At 45.1% G+C, this 13,520-nt stretch overlaps 1 protein-coding gene across 1 annotated transcript in view; it reads left to right on the top strand.

Annotated features, from left to right (window-relative positions):
* Nucleotides 1-11,580, top strand: part of PDE11A (phosphodiesterase 11A) — a 181,594-nt gene extending 170,014 nt beyond the window's left edge. The window contains exon 20 of the mRNA XM_056861194.1: nt 11,413-11,580. Within this exon, the coding sequence (XP_056717172.1) occupies nt 11,413-11,580 (168 nt within the window). The remainder of the gene's footprint in view (nt 1-11,412) is intronic.
* The last annotated feature ends 1,940 nt before the right edge of the window (nt 11,581-13,520 follow it).

Below are 13,520 nucleotides of genomic sequence, written 5' to 3'. Positions count from 1 at the left end.
TTAAAAAGAAGGTAGGGGAAAGAAAATGGTATGTTTCACGGTATGACCTTAAGGACTTGTCTTGCCAGCATCCTTGTGCGAAATGCAGAGTAGGTACTCAGATTTACAGGGACAATGCAGCATAGATTAATGGAAAGCAATAGGATGGATTTAGACTGTACTCCCCTGTTCAGGGATATCACTGTCAAATGTAGTCATTTATCAAACTTACAAACAGTTTTGAAAACAGTATGTATTAGCCATTTAAATGATTTGTTATAGACATCTCTTCTAATTAGTTACAACTACTCTCACCTTCTAGATCAAAGCTTCTTAAACTGTGGGTTGCGACCCTCTATGGGGTCACGTAACTGAATGTTGGCCCCCCACACATGAAGCTGGCTTATACTGAATCAGACCCTTGGTCCATCAAAGTCAGTATTGTCTACTCAGACTGGCAGCGGCTCTCCAGGGTCTCAGGCGGAGGTCTTTCACATCACCTACTTGCCTAGTCCCTTGAACTGGAGATGCCGGGGATTGAACCTGGGACCTTCTGCATGCCAAGCAGTTGCTTTACCACTGAGTCACGGCCCCTCCCCTACTTCAATCCAGTAGTGGCAGGGGGTGCTCAGATTCTTTCCCCCTCATTACACACTCTCAAGACGCAAAAAACAAATGTTCCCCATCAACATGGGAGCCATGTACCCTCAAGGTGTTACCTGTCAAACATTTCTAAGACATACGATTGGGTCAACTTGCAACAGTGCTTCTCGTGCCAATTCTAATTACAATCCATATATTCAAGCATCACTGTCACCTGTTTTTCCTTGTCTGTAGAAGTCTTTGCTTGTTCCACTGTAAGCAAGGGCAGTCTTTAAATAAGCCAGGTGTGTTCAGCGCCTTCCTCTGTATATCTTTGTCATTCTTGTAAAGTTGGATCTATGGAGAATCAGCACCAAAGGCTCATACATGCAGTCAGAAACACACGCAAGCCCATTTGGTGTCATCATACTATTACATAAGGGAAGTGATGGAAAGCGTTCATTACGGTTGTACTCTGACTGCTTTACTAGGTTGATACCTGCACACATAGTATTTGAGAGACTTATACTAACCAGTATTACAACAAGAACCTATTATACCAGATGTTTGAGTAATTGGGAATAGAATTTACAACATATACACATGTCTGGTTGGGTTTGAACTGTTTGTACTTATATTTGTATTCATTAATGTATTTCTGTAAATGTGTGCAGGTTTAACAAAGAGTTTTAATTAACCGCTGATGAAGGCCCCATAGGCCGAAACGCGTTTGGTATGTGGTTATAGTTATCAACCTCAGGAAATGCCATTGTGCTATTTTAATGCTTTTAAATAATTTTAACTTTTATATAGCGCTTCTAATAAGTTATACTTTCAGTATTTATACATAGACTTATATATATTTTCTTTTCACCCAACCGTGGGTACCCAGCTTTTGTTTTTAGGTTGGGTTTTATTCCCCTCCTTTTTTTCTTCCACTACTGTACTCTGGCATTGCCATCCAAGATTATGATACTCTTATAACGGACAGAACTATTAGCCTCAATTTTCTGGCTGGGCTAAGAGCTTACAAGGTTCTCACCAAAGGCAGAGCTGAGCGAAATTTGGAACAGAGGTCAACAAGAAGCAGAATGAGGCAGCAAGGAGCATGTCTCTAGCAACAACTGTCAGGGACCCAATTAGATTTGAGTACTGCAGAATGTGGAATAGATCCCAAGAACAGCAGGACTTTTGCACCAATGAAAGTCAAAGCTCAACTGAGTCTTCATATCCCCCCCCCCCGCAGACAGGCCTCATGCCTGCTAAAGACCAGCAATTCAAGTGAAGGAGTACAGAGTTCAAAAGGTGTCGCTGAATAAACAAAACACCAGATTGGTTCCAGTGGAAACATTTTGGAAAGCAAATATCCTTGGAGGATCTATGGGTTAGTTCAGGTTCCTCATCCCAAAGGATCTGTGCAGTACACGCGTGACTGCAAGCAGTTCCTGTTACTTTGTACGTCGGGATGTTTCGTTGGGTACTTTGGCCCAAAACAAAACCAAAAAGTTTGAGGAGCTTATGATGTTGTCAAGTTATCCCATAAGTAGACATATTGTTTTTGTTGTGTTGTGTTTGTTGTGTTGGTGCAGTGCCGCCAAAGCAAGGAGAAAAGGATCCATGCTCTAATTTAAATAGCTTGTGGGTGTGGCGGTGTTGGAAAGTGCCATCAAGTCACAGCTGACTTATGGCAATTCCGTAGGGTTTTCCTGCCAAAAGACGTTTGGAGGTGGTTTGTGATTGCCTGCCTCTGTATGGGCAGAGAGAGTTCAGAGAGAACTGTGGCCCAAGGTTACCAAGCAGGCTTTGTGTGGAGGAGTGAGAAATCGAATCCAGTTCTCCAGATTAGAGTCTGCCACTCTTAACCACTAGTTCACGTAAAACACAGAAAGGTTTATAGGCAAGTTGTCGCAATAGTTAATTAACAGAAAGTAGAAAGATACATGTGATGAATGACATGCAGCAATTGCCATAGGAAATATTGATGTTCAAAGGCAAGTGACAATTTTCGCTGAGCCCAGAGGAAGCAAGAATGGGATTAACTTGTGTTGATGTTCACCATTGGTAGTATGAACACTATTTGTTGGGTGCAAAGCGCTCACTGTCGAACAGTGACAAAATGGTGATAATTGTCCACGAAACGATCACATAGAAGCACTTCTTGCAGTCCCAAGGCAGAAGCAGCCTTTGTTTTGCGAAGCCTTTGGGGACATGTTTTGTGTTTCAAAACCGAAATCTAGAGGCAGAATTAAATGGCATGAGGGCTCGGAGCTGCCTGTGAAAATGGCAACCTTGAGTCACCTCTATAACATTGCATACAAATTGTCCCCATCTTCCAACATCATTATCATGTATATTTCCTTCCCATACCGCCAGCAGCCCATATAGGAAAGTTGGTGCAGGGAATCACATAGTACAATGATGTCAGGACACGGAGTAAGTTGCACTAGATGTTATAGAGAAGAAGAGGAAACCTAACACAGTACTTTTGTTTTTGCAGCAAAACCCCCCTCTGTGTATTCAAATTCAGTTCCACTCAAGGAGTAGCTGAGAGAAACGTCCTCTTTTATCTGAACTTGTACATTTCCAGGCTCTTTATAAAAATGATTCTTTGTATTATCCATGGAATAACAGAGTCAGCAAAACACAAACTATAATACAGCTTTGACTCTATTAACTTCTGTAGGAGTTTGATATGCTTATACCTTTTGTCCCCTTTGAGTTACTAGTCACCAGGTTGCCTCTCAATTGCCTATACAGTAAAAATGATTAATTAGGACCCAGTGGGTTACTAAGCCACGTGAACATTGCAGCCTGTGGGTTTCAGATATTCTACTCTGTCATAAAACAAAATTTATATGGTCTGATTGCATATACACACTTTACAAGTGTTAGATCTGCAGAAAGATGACCAGGTGCTGTTATCTTGTCATGGCTCGTGAATCATGCAGGTTCAGAACTGGTCAATATTTGGATGGGAGCCCTGAAGAAAAATCTACATTGCAGCAGAAAGTTCAGTTTGTAATTTACCAGGTTTGTAATTTACTCTCCAGTGTAGAACTGGTTTTAGGGGGACAATTGGTGGCGCTCTGATTCACAAAGCCTTAGATCACAGTAAAAATATGGCCCCAAATTCTGCTTTTGGTAGAGGCGACTACATCAACCTTACCCCGCACAAAACTGGAAAGAGCAAGGGGCAAGCAAAAAACGCGACTTGATTAAGCATTAAGATACCTTGATTAGGTATCTGATACCTTGATTAGGTATCTGAAGAAGTGAGCTGTGGCTCACCAAAGCTCATACCCTACCAGAAAATATTTTTGTTAGTCTTTAAGGTGCTCCTGGACTCTTGCCCTTTTCTACTACTTGATTAAGCAAGTTGCACATTGTGGACTTACCTGGGCGGCTCCGAAGGGGAAAGGGGTGTGCCCTCGAGGAGGGGGCGTTGCGCTCGCCGCTCGTCCCCGCCAGCCCCGCAGTTTCCTGAGCTCTCTCAGCCCCACCTACCTCACAGGGTGTCTGCTGTGGGGAGGGGAAGGGAAGGTAATTGTAAGCCGGTTTGAGTCTCCCTTATGTGGTAGGAAAAGTCAGCATATAAAAACCAACTCTTCTTCTTCTAATTTGCTAAATGACTTGCTCAAGGCCAAAACCCATGGAGGAGTCGCTTCTTAATTATAAGGTGGAGCAATGGAGAGTGCCTTCTCCTTGGAAATTTAGGCATTTAGCAAGTAGCCTGGGGGAAAATGGTCAAGTCAGCAGAGTGTGATTTCAGGCAAGTTATCAGGACCATGGACAGAGAACGGCTGGCAGCCTGGTGGAGACCACAGATAGGAAGAGTTTTGGGTTGCTCCAGCCACAGTCAAGAGCCTGCTGGGCTCTGAAATATTATTGCAAGGTGTGTACCTGAATCTCCCACCTCCCTGAGAAAGAGAAGCTGTCAGGCTCAAACAGCATGCTACATGGAAAGTCAATATTTTCTAGACCCAAATCAGCCTGAGCTGGCTGTGAGTCAGAACAGAGAAGAGGTCATGGTGATTTTTTTAAAGGATAGGGGACTGCTTTACCCATTCCCCTCCAGTCATCAGATCAAAATAATTCTTAACTGATTTTTCAGCCACAAGGGAAATGTTACAGAGTGTATGTGGAGAAAAGCATAACAACTTTGTATATTGCAAGAAGAAGAAGAAGAAGGAGGAGGAGCAGGAGGAGGAGGAGGAGTTGGTTTTTATATGCCGACTTTCTCTACCATTTAAGGGAGAATCAAACCGGCTTACAATCACCTCCCTTCCCCTCCCCACAACAGACACCTTGTGAGATAGGTGGGGCTGAGAGAGCTCTGAGAGAACTGTGACTAGCCCAAGGTCACCCAGCTGGCTTCATGTGTAGAAGTGAGGAAACCAACCCAGTTCAGCAGATTAGCCTCTGCCACTCATGTGGAGGAGTGGGGAATCAAACCCGGTTCTCCAGATCAGACTCCACCACTCCAAACCACTGTTCTTAACCACTACACCACGCTGGCTCCCTTCACGTTTTCTCAGACATGTGTGAGTTGGCAACCCTAGCTCAAAATAAATAGATCTTACTTCAGAGTAAACTTGCTTAGGATCTTGCCTGTGGAGAGGGAAACTGCAAGGATGTTATAGGAACACGGCATTATATTAAGTGCCGTGGAAAGCCACCATTTTAATTTCACTGCAAAGAACAATGTCTCAGCTGTGCCAACAGGCCCCGGTGTGTAAAGGGCCCTTGTCAAGCAGGGCATGTGGCATTTTTATGACAGTAGGATTGAAAAAGTCATTCGTAAGGCAATGAATGAGAGAGGTGGAAATGGTTGTATGAGGGAGCGCCAAGCTACTGGCATGGAGCGAAATGGAAGGCAAAGTAGGGGAAAAGGAGTGGAAGGTACCTGACCTGAATTGTGCTAAAGCCAGAAGAGCTCAGCGGCTGGGGAATAAATTGGTTAGTTGGTTCGAATATAGGCAGGTGCTAAGAAAGTAATTTAATGAATGTTCAAGGAATCTGCCGGGAGGAGAGAAATGTGTTGCTTTTGAGATAATTTCCCAGAAGCTTCATAAAAGAAAATTGATTACAGGGATTTAATAAGTAAAAGAGAGCCAAAATATATAGTAATCAAATGAGTTTTTAATTACATCTCAGGCAGATATAAAATCCAAATAGTGTACTTTGTATCTAGAAAGTCTGAGAGTAATGCTTTGGTAGCCAAATTATTTTTAAAAGGCTAATTTCCATAGGAATTATAGTAGGGTGTTTAATTAAAGAAGTGAATCCATGTCCCAAAGCCAAAGTGTACTAAATACACAAATAGGGTTTAAATATCAAAGGAACCTCTAAAGAAAGACGTTTTATACCCTGTTCATAAAATCTACCCTTTGGAGTACTTCTGGTCCAAATGTCACCTGATTAACGTGCATAACAAACTACAGTGTGTGTTTTTTTTAATTACACTATATATTTTACCACTATTCTATAGAATTAATTGCCTATACTTTACTTACGACTGAAAATCAAAGACCAGGGAAATATCCCTTTCAATTTATTTTGCTCAGTTTTAATATCTCTAGGGCAGTAATGAAGGGTAGTTGAGCTTGGCTTAATGGTGTCCTCATCCTTGTTAGTTAAACTCTGAACCTCTGAGTTGTTATGCCTTTTAATGTATATTTACATAAGAATTTACAAATAAGCCATCTCATAGATATGCGCCCACACACACACACACACATACACACACATTTACAGAGAGAGAGAGAAGGCTGTATGTGTTTTATTTCCCTGGCAAGAATAAAACAATATACAAGGGGGGACAGACTGATAAAAGGTAAAGGTAAAGGTCCCCTGTGCAAGCACCGGGTCATTCCTGACCCAAGGGGTGATGTCACATCCCAATGTTTCCTAGGCAGACTTTGTTTACAGGGTGGTTTGCCAGTGCCTTCCCCAGTCGTCTGCACTTTACCCCCAGCAGCAAGCTGGGTACTCATTTTACCAACCTCGGAAGGATGGAAGGCTGAGTCAACCTTGAGCCGGCTACCTGGAACCGACTTCCATCGGGATCGAACTCAGGTCATGAGCAGAGCTTGATATCCAAGTCATATATAAGAGGAACAGGTACAGATCAGATCCACTGAAGAGTTCTACGAAGCAATCTCTAATAAGGGCATCACAGTAGTCCAAAATAACTATCCAAAGATCTGTGAAGGAGTAGAGCTCTGACAACCAAGGCCCAGCCATCCCGTTCTCAAACTCTTTGACCTTCCTTCCACTTCCCTTTCTAAATGGAGCTCTAGTGTTTGGTTGCTGAAGAACTAGGGCTGTTGTTTTGGGTGTTCCCGAAGCAAAAAATAGCCGAATTTTGACTGATTCGGCTGTTTTTTGCTTCAGGGACACCCGGACCACAAAAAGGCAGGAAACCGCCGAACACAAAACAGCTTGATTCAGGGAAACGCCGAATCAGCGTTTCCTGGTTCGGCAGTTTCCCCTCCCCTTTCAAGAGCTCTCCTTGAGGCAAGTTAGCTTGCAGTGCACTGGGTCATGAGAAAGCTAACTTTCCCTCTTGCCCTGGAGGAGAGACACTACCACCAGCAGTGGCCACAGCTGGGTCTTCTTCTGGCCAATCAGAGAAGGAATTCTCTAATCTTGAACTGGCCAGAAGAAGAATAAATACTCACTGGCTTCCACGAGTTGTTCCTCTATTTTGGTGGTGCTTGCGAATTGGATTACCCTGAGTCTGCCTGCTCCTTCCTGCTGGAAGAGAAGACATCCACAGTTTGACCCTATTTGGGGCTTTTCTCTGAAACCTTTTTCCTGTGTGTGTGTAAGGGGGGGAAAGCAGATTCTCTGTGTGTGGGGGGGGAGCCAAAGGGGGGTTACCTGTTCTGCTGGGCTGGGGCTTGTCTCTCTGGGAGTGAAATTCCTGCTCGCCCCCAGTCTGGGCAAGGAGCAGCTGCACAGGTGCTCTCCAAGATCCAGCGGCGGATTCTCTTCTCCGAGGGGGCCTCTGGAGCTGCCACCCTTGCACAGGTGATGGCAGCTGCTGGCACTGGGCGGGGGTCTGCTGCTTCTCAGGCTGTCCCTCCTCCTCCTGCTGTTGTTGAGATTTTCCAGCAGTGGCAGGTGGAGGAGGAGGAGAAGGAGGAGGAGGAGCAGTCTGAGGAGGAACTGGGGTTGAACTTCTTTGACGCGAGTCTGTCGGAGCTCACCCCCACTTCCAGGAAGGTGGTGGAGGAACTTGCAAGGTCACTGGACACCCCGTCAGCTTTGCCTGCTCCTTCACACCCCAGCAGTCCTTCCATGGGGACACAGGAGGAGAGGGTGGAGGAGGCCCAAGAGGAAGAGATGGAGGTGCACCCAGGGGTGCGGCCATCTTAACCCCTTCCCCTGCCGCCATTTCCCCCTGCGTTCCGTAGACACAACGTGTCTGCCCCGAGCACCTCTAGGCAGGTTGCTCCCGTGGCACCCACAGCGGCCGAGCCGCGTGGGGGCAATTCACATCCTCGACCTGGAAGTACTTCCAGGTGCCAGAGGATGATCCACGGTTCGCTGTGTGCCAGCTGTTCAGGGCGCGGGTAAGTCGAGGGAGAGACCTCAATCATCTCTCGACCTCCGCAATCTGGAACCATCTGAAGAGGCACCACAGCGCGGTGCTTCTTCAGGGGGAGAGAGAGGCTGGTTCTCCGTTGGCCAAGGGGCCAGGAGCCAGCCCAGGGGAGAGGCGACCACCGCCCTCACCTCGTGCTTTCCCTGCTGCACATGGTGCAGCGGCTCCGGTAGGGAAGGGACGCCAAACAACTCTGACTGAGATGCTTGGTGAGGGTGGCGTCAGTAGGGGTTTGCATTGGCTTTAATGGAGGAGGGGGTTGCCCCCTTCCAGGCCCCATAACTCCGGACCCCCTGACCCAAACCGCACCAAACTTGGGGGTTCTTGCAAGGAGGGTCCCCTCAAGTTACCCTGAAAGTGGGACCTCTACCTCCAAAAATGCCCCCCAGAGCCGCGTAAAGCCATGAATGGCTTTAAATAACTTTAAATGACATTTAAATGCCCGAATCGATTTGGGAATGCCGAATTTCAGCCAAATCGGTCCGAATCGAGGCAATTTGGGAATTGGCATTCCCAACCTGAATCAAAGCCACCCGAACCCGAACCAAATTTTTTTTTTTTTTTTTACAGCGCTATGAAGAACGCCTTCCAGAGCTTTCAGGTGCTTTGTCAGTATTAATCACCCAATCCTCCTGTACCTCACCAAGATCAACCTTGCCCTGTACAGTTAACGGTGTGGGTGTGCAAAGGCTGAGATGTTTCCTAGCTGGCTGACTGTGGAAGGTGTGGAAGGACTATATGTAACCTGTCCCTTAGATCAACCTCTGTACCAGAGGACTGGAGAATGGCCAACGTAACACCCATTTATAAAAAAGATTCCAGGGTTGACCCAGGAAATTATAGATCAGTTAGCTTAATGTCTGTTCCAGGTAAATTAATGGAAAACATTATTAAAGATAGAATTGTCAAGCATATAGAAGGGCAAGGCCTGCTGAGCAAAACCCAACATGGCTTCTATAAAGGTAGGTCCTGTCTCATTAACCTCTTAGAGTTTTTTGAAAGTGTCAATAAGTATATGGACAGGAATGAGCCTGTGGACATTGTCAAAAGCCTTCTGGAAATCCAAATACACAATGTCCCCCACCAAAGACTGCTTAGCAAACTTCATAGTCATGGGATAAAAGGACAAGCCCTCCTACAGATTGAGAGCTGGCTGAAAAATAGGAAGCAGAGAGTAGGAATCAATGGTCAGTTCTCACAATGGAGGATGTGAGCAGTGGGGTCCCTCAAGAATCTGTGTTGGGACTGGTGCTTTTCAACCTGTTCATCAGTGACCTGGAGTTGGGGATGAACAGCAAGGTGGTCAAGTTTGCAGGTGACACCAAATTATTTAGGGAGGTTAAAACAAAATCGGACTGCGAAGAGCTCCAAAAGGATCTCTCAAAACTGGAGTAATAGGCAATAAAATGGCAAATGAGATTCAATGTGAGCAAGTGCAAAGTGATGCATATTAGGGCACAAAATCCCAGTTTCATGTATACACTGATGGGATCTATTCTGGTAGCTACAGACCAAGAAAGGGATCTTGGGGTGGTAGTTGATTGCTCTATGAAGATGCCAACCCAGTGTGCGGCTGCTGTGAAAAAGGCAAATTCCATGCTGGCCATAACGAGATGAGGAATAGGAATTAAAACTGCTACTATCATACTCTCTTTGTACTAATCTATGGTGAGACCACACTTGGAATACTGTGTACAGTTCTAATCACCACACCGAAAAAAGGTTTTTGCAGAGCTTGAGAAGGTGCAGAAAAGAGCAACCAAAATGATCGGGACCAGAGCAACTGCCCTATGAGGAGTGGTTAAAACGCTTAGGGCTGTTTAGCTTGGAAAGAAGGTGGTTAAGGGGAGACATGATAGAGGTCTATAAAATTATGCATGGTATGGAGAGAATGGACAGGGAGAAGCTTTTCTCCCTCATAATAGTAGAATGCGGGGTCATCTGCTGAAGCTGGAGGGTGAGAGATTCAAGACAGATAAAAGGAAGTATTTCTTCACACAACACATAGTTAAATTCTGGGAAGTGGGAACTGCCTGCCCCAGGATGTGGTGATGGCTGCCAACTTAAAAGGCTTTAAGAGGGGATTGGACGTGTTCATGGAGGAGAGGGCTATTCATGGCTACTAGTAAAAATGGACACTAGTCACCGTGCATCCCTATTCTCTCCAGGATCACAAGAGCATGCCAAATATATTGGGTGCTGTGGAACACAGGCAGGAGAATGCTGCTGCAATTGTCTTGTTTGTGGGCTTCCTAGAGGCACCTGGTTGGCCACTGTGTGAACAGACTGCTGGACTTGATGGACCTTGGTCTGACCCAGTATGGCCTTTCTTATTTTCTTATGTTCTAATGTGCATAAAAACCTATTCTTTAATGTCTACCTTCAGACTCTACCATGTCCAAGAAACAGCCCGAGAGTGAGGCAGCAGTAAATAAAGAGGCTGTGCTTAAGGGTAGACAACCTTTTGGGACCAGGCACTGCAAAAATGCCACATTGTACTTCCAGTGATGATGTTGGTGTGCTGGTGAACAAAGCAGGGGGAGGGGGAGGGGAGGGTCATACTTGGCCTCTGGGGGTAAGCCAAGCGCTTTCCGTTGGTAGCGGGTAGGCCTGAGAGGGGACAGTGGGCACAGGCCAAGCCCCTTGCCTCCTTCACGCTGCCACCACCTCTAGAACTTGCCTCAGCCTTCCATGGATTTGTGAAGACGGGAGGCAATGCCCGGGTTTTAAAGGGCGAGGAATCTCTAGAAGCTCACTTTTCCTCCAGCCTCATTTCTAGCAAAGCGTGGTGTAGTGGTTAAGAGTGGTAGTTTGGTGGACTCTGATCTGGAGAACCAGGTTTGATTCCCCACTCCTCCACATGAGCAGCAGAGGCAAATCTAGTGAACTGGATTTGTTCCCCCACTTCTACAAATGAAGCCAGCTGGGTGACCTTGGGCTAGTCACACTCTCTCAGCCCTACCTACCTCACAAGGTATCTGTGTGGGGAGGGGAAGGGAAGGTGATTGTTAGCTGGTTTGATTCTTCCTTAAATGGTCGAGAAAGCATATAAAAACCAACTCTTCTCCTCCTCCTCCTCCTCGCATTTTGGAAAATGCACTACACCTCTCTTTACATGTTTCAGAATGATACCCTTCTTGCAGAGCCCCAGGAGGAACGGAGCTGAGCAAATATTCTCTGTTTTAGTGGACGTAATATCTAAATTGACGATTTATGATTTCTCCTCTTCTGCTTCCTCCCAGACTTTAGTGAAAGTGAACGCCAAACTGAAGCCCATGCTGGACTCGGTTGTGGCCAATAGAAGTAAGTGGGAGGAGCTGCACCAAAAAAGACTGCTCTCTCAGGCGACGACGACGAGGACTGCTGCCCCTTCTTCCAACTTTGCTGCATCTCTGGAGGACATAAATTAAGCCTGCAAGCAATTTGCCTTCTGCTAGAACAAGAAGCGATTGAAAGGCTGGTTGAAGTTAGTCACGTAGAGGGGGTTTGGTTCGCTGTAACAAAATGCTATCACGGACACGCTTTAATTTGAATGGGGGAAAAATGATTTGGCTGGCCCTGGGTTTAGCTTTTCTGCGGGACGCTTGCTGGGTCCGAAAGGGAGGCTCTGCAATAAGGTTGCGTTTTTTGGCCTTGGCATCTGCAGTCACCCGAAAGACTCGGTTGGCGCAGCCTGGCCAGCGTCTCCATATTTCAGCTGCAGCTATGAAAGGGGCAGACATGATCGCGGAGCTGATTTGGGACTGGCATAAGAGGAGCTTACAGCTTAGTGAAATTAGGGAAAGGTTTTTTTAAAAAAAAGATTAAACATTTTGCAAGGGGATTCCGGAGGGGGAGAAAAAGAATAGTGTGCAGTGGTAACTTGGGTTTGCACCACTCCAGTTTCGTGATGTATATCTATTTACCCTTTCCCCCACTTCTTTTACTATGCTTGAATGTTCCTGCTTTGTATTATGTAGAAGTTTGTTTGTTTTTTTCTTTTTTAAAACAACAAAGCTCCGTATGATTGATCAGGGCTTTTAGAATTGCCTACCTTTGCTACATTTAAAGGGGGGGGAATGAATTTTATTAAACTTAAATAATCAACCTGTTCTAGCTTTTCCTTAAGAATTTCATATTGGCAATGCAATTGAATTGCTCTGCGGGCGGAAGCTTATTTAAAGGTAAATATTTCTGCATGGTAATTTGAGGTTTTTTTTTATTTTTGTTTTGTTTGAAACACTCATTTTAAAGCAGCTTTGCACCCCTAAAAAAGAAGAACCAATGGTATTTCATGAAAACTGCATAATAAAAATGAAATCTGCTGCCTTCTGGTAAAAGAATTTGCACTATAGTATATGGGTTTGGCTTTCTAGTATATTTTCCGAATCACATGAGTTCTGACTGTTAAGGACTGGTGCGCCACTGGAATACGTCATAAATGGAGCAATGACTACCTCTGCTTTTTTTCTGGCCAGTTTATTTTGTTACAATAACATGTCCATCTGGTTGTTGCAGCTAGCAGAAATCAAGTTGAAAACTGCAAGTGCTGACATGATGAACAGTTTTGTGTGTTTGTGAAATTCGAATCACATCTGATATATACAAAAGTGAGGTGCACCCACAGACTTTCACATATACTGCAGATTTAGCACGCTGCATCAGTTTCCCCCCCCCCTCAAATTTGTTTCACTGCTAGCCTGACAAATTGCTAGCTCCCTACTCCCTAATTAGATCTGGAATGGCACACCTACGTCCTGGTTTGATTTGAACTACCAATCTGGTGTGTTGAGAATGTGGGTTGACCGGACCAACATGCAGATGGGCAGATTTATTGCGGGGTTGCTTCATGTGCCCAGACCACGCCAGCCAACATTTATTGTACAATTTGGTGAGCTGGGCGCACAGAGAAGAAAGCATGTGGCTGCTTCAGAAGGTGTTGCATTCTGTACAAATTCAATCCCCTTACGTTCTTAACATGCCTGTTTGGGCACCTGAACTGACACACAGTCAGGATTACTCAGAGTTTAGTAGGGATGGTGGCTGCCTATGGTTTCCGTGCTTGTTCTCTTTCCAAGGAACTTCTGTGATAATTCAGGATTGTAGGTTTTGGTTTGTTTTTTTGCGAGAATTTACTATTCTACTACTTTTGTGTATTTATAGCAAAATGCCTGTCACTAAAATATGTCTCATGGGCCATTTATGCAGGGTCAATTTTGATGCTCGCTCAAAACTCTTTTTTTAAATGCGATATTTAAAATGCCTATTTACAGTCCCGATGCAAAAGGAAAAATTCCACCACCACCCTTGCCTGCTCCTTCGCACGTTTGTGATTATTCATGGTTCCTTCAGTAAATGCTTCGGTGCGGGG

The sequence above is a fragment of the Euleptes europaea genome, chromosome 15 (genome assembly GCF_029931775.1).
Source record: "Euleptes europaea isolate rEulEur1 chromosome 15, rEulEur1.hap1, whole genome shotgun sequence".
NCBI classification, from domain to species: Eukaryota; Metazoa; Chordata; class Lepidosauria; order Squamata; family Sphaerodactylidae; genus Euleptes; species Euleptes europaea.
Note: the sequence above shows the minus strand (reverse complement) of the source record. Positions and strands in the feature narration are given on the sequence as shown.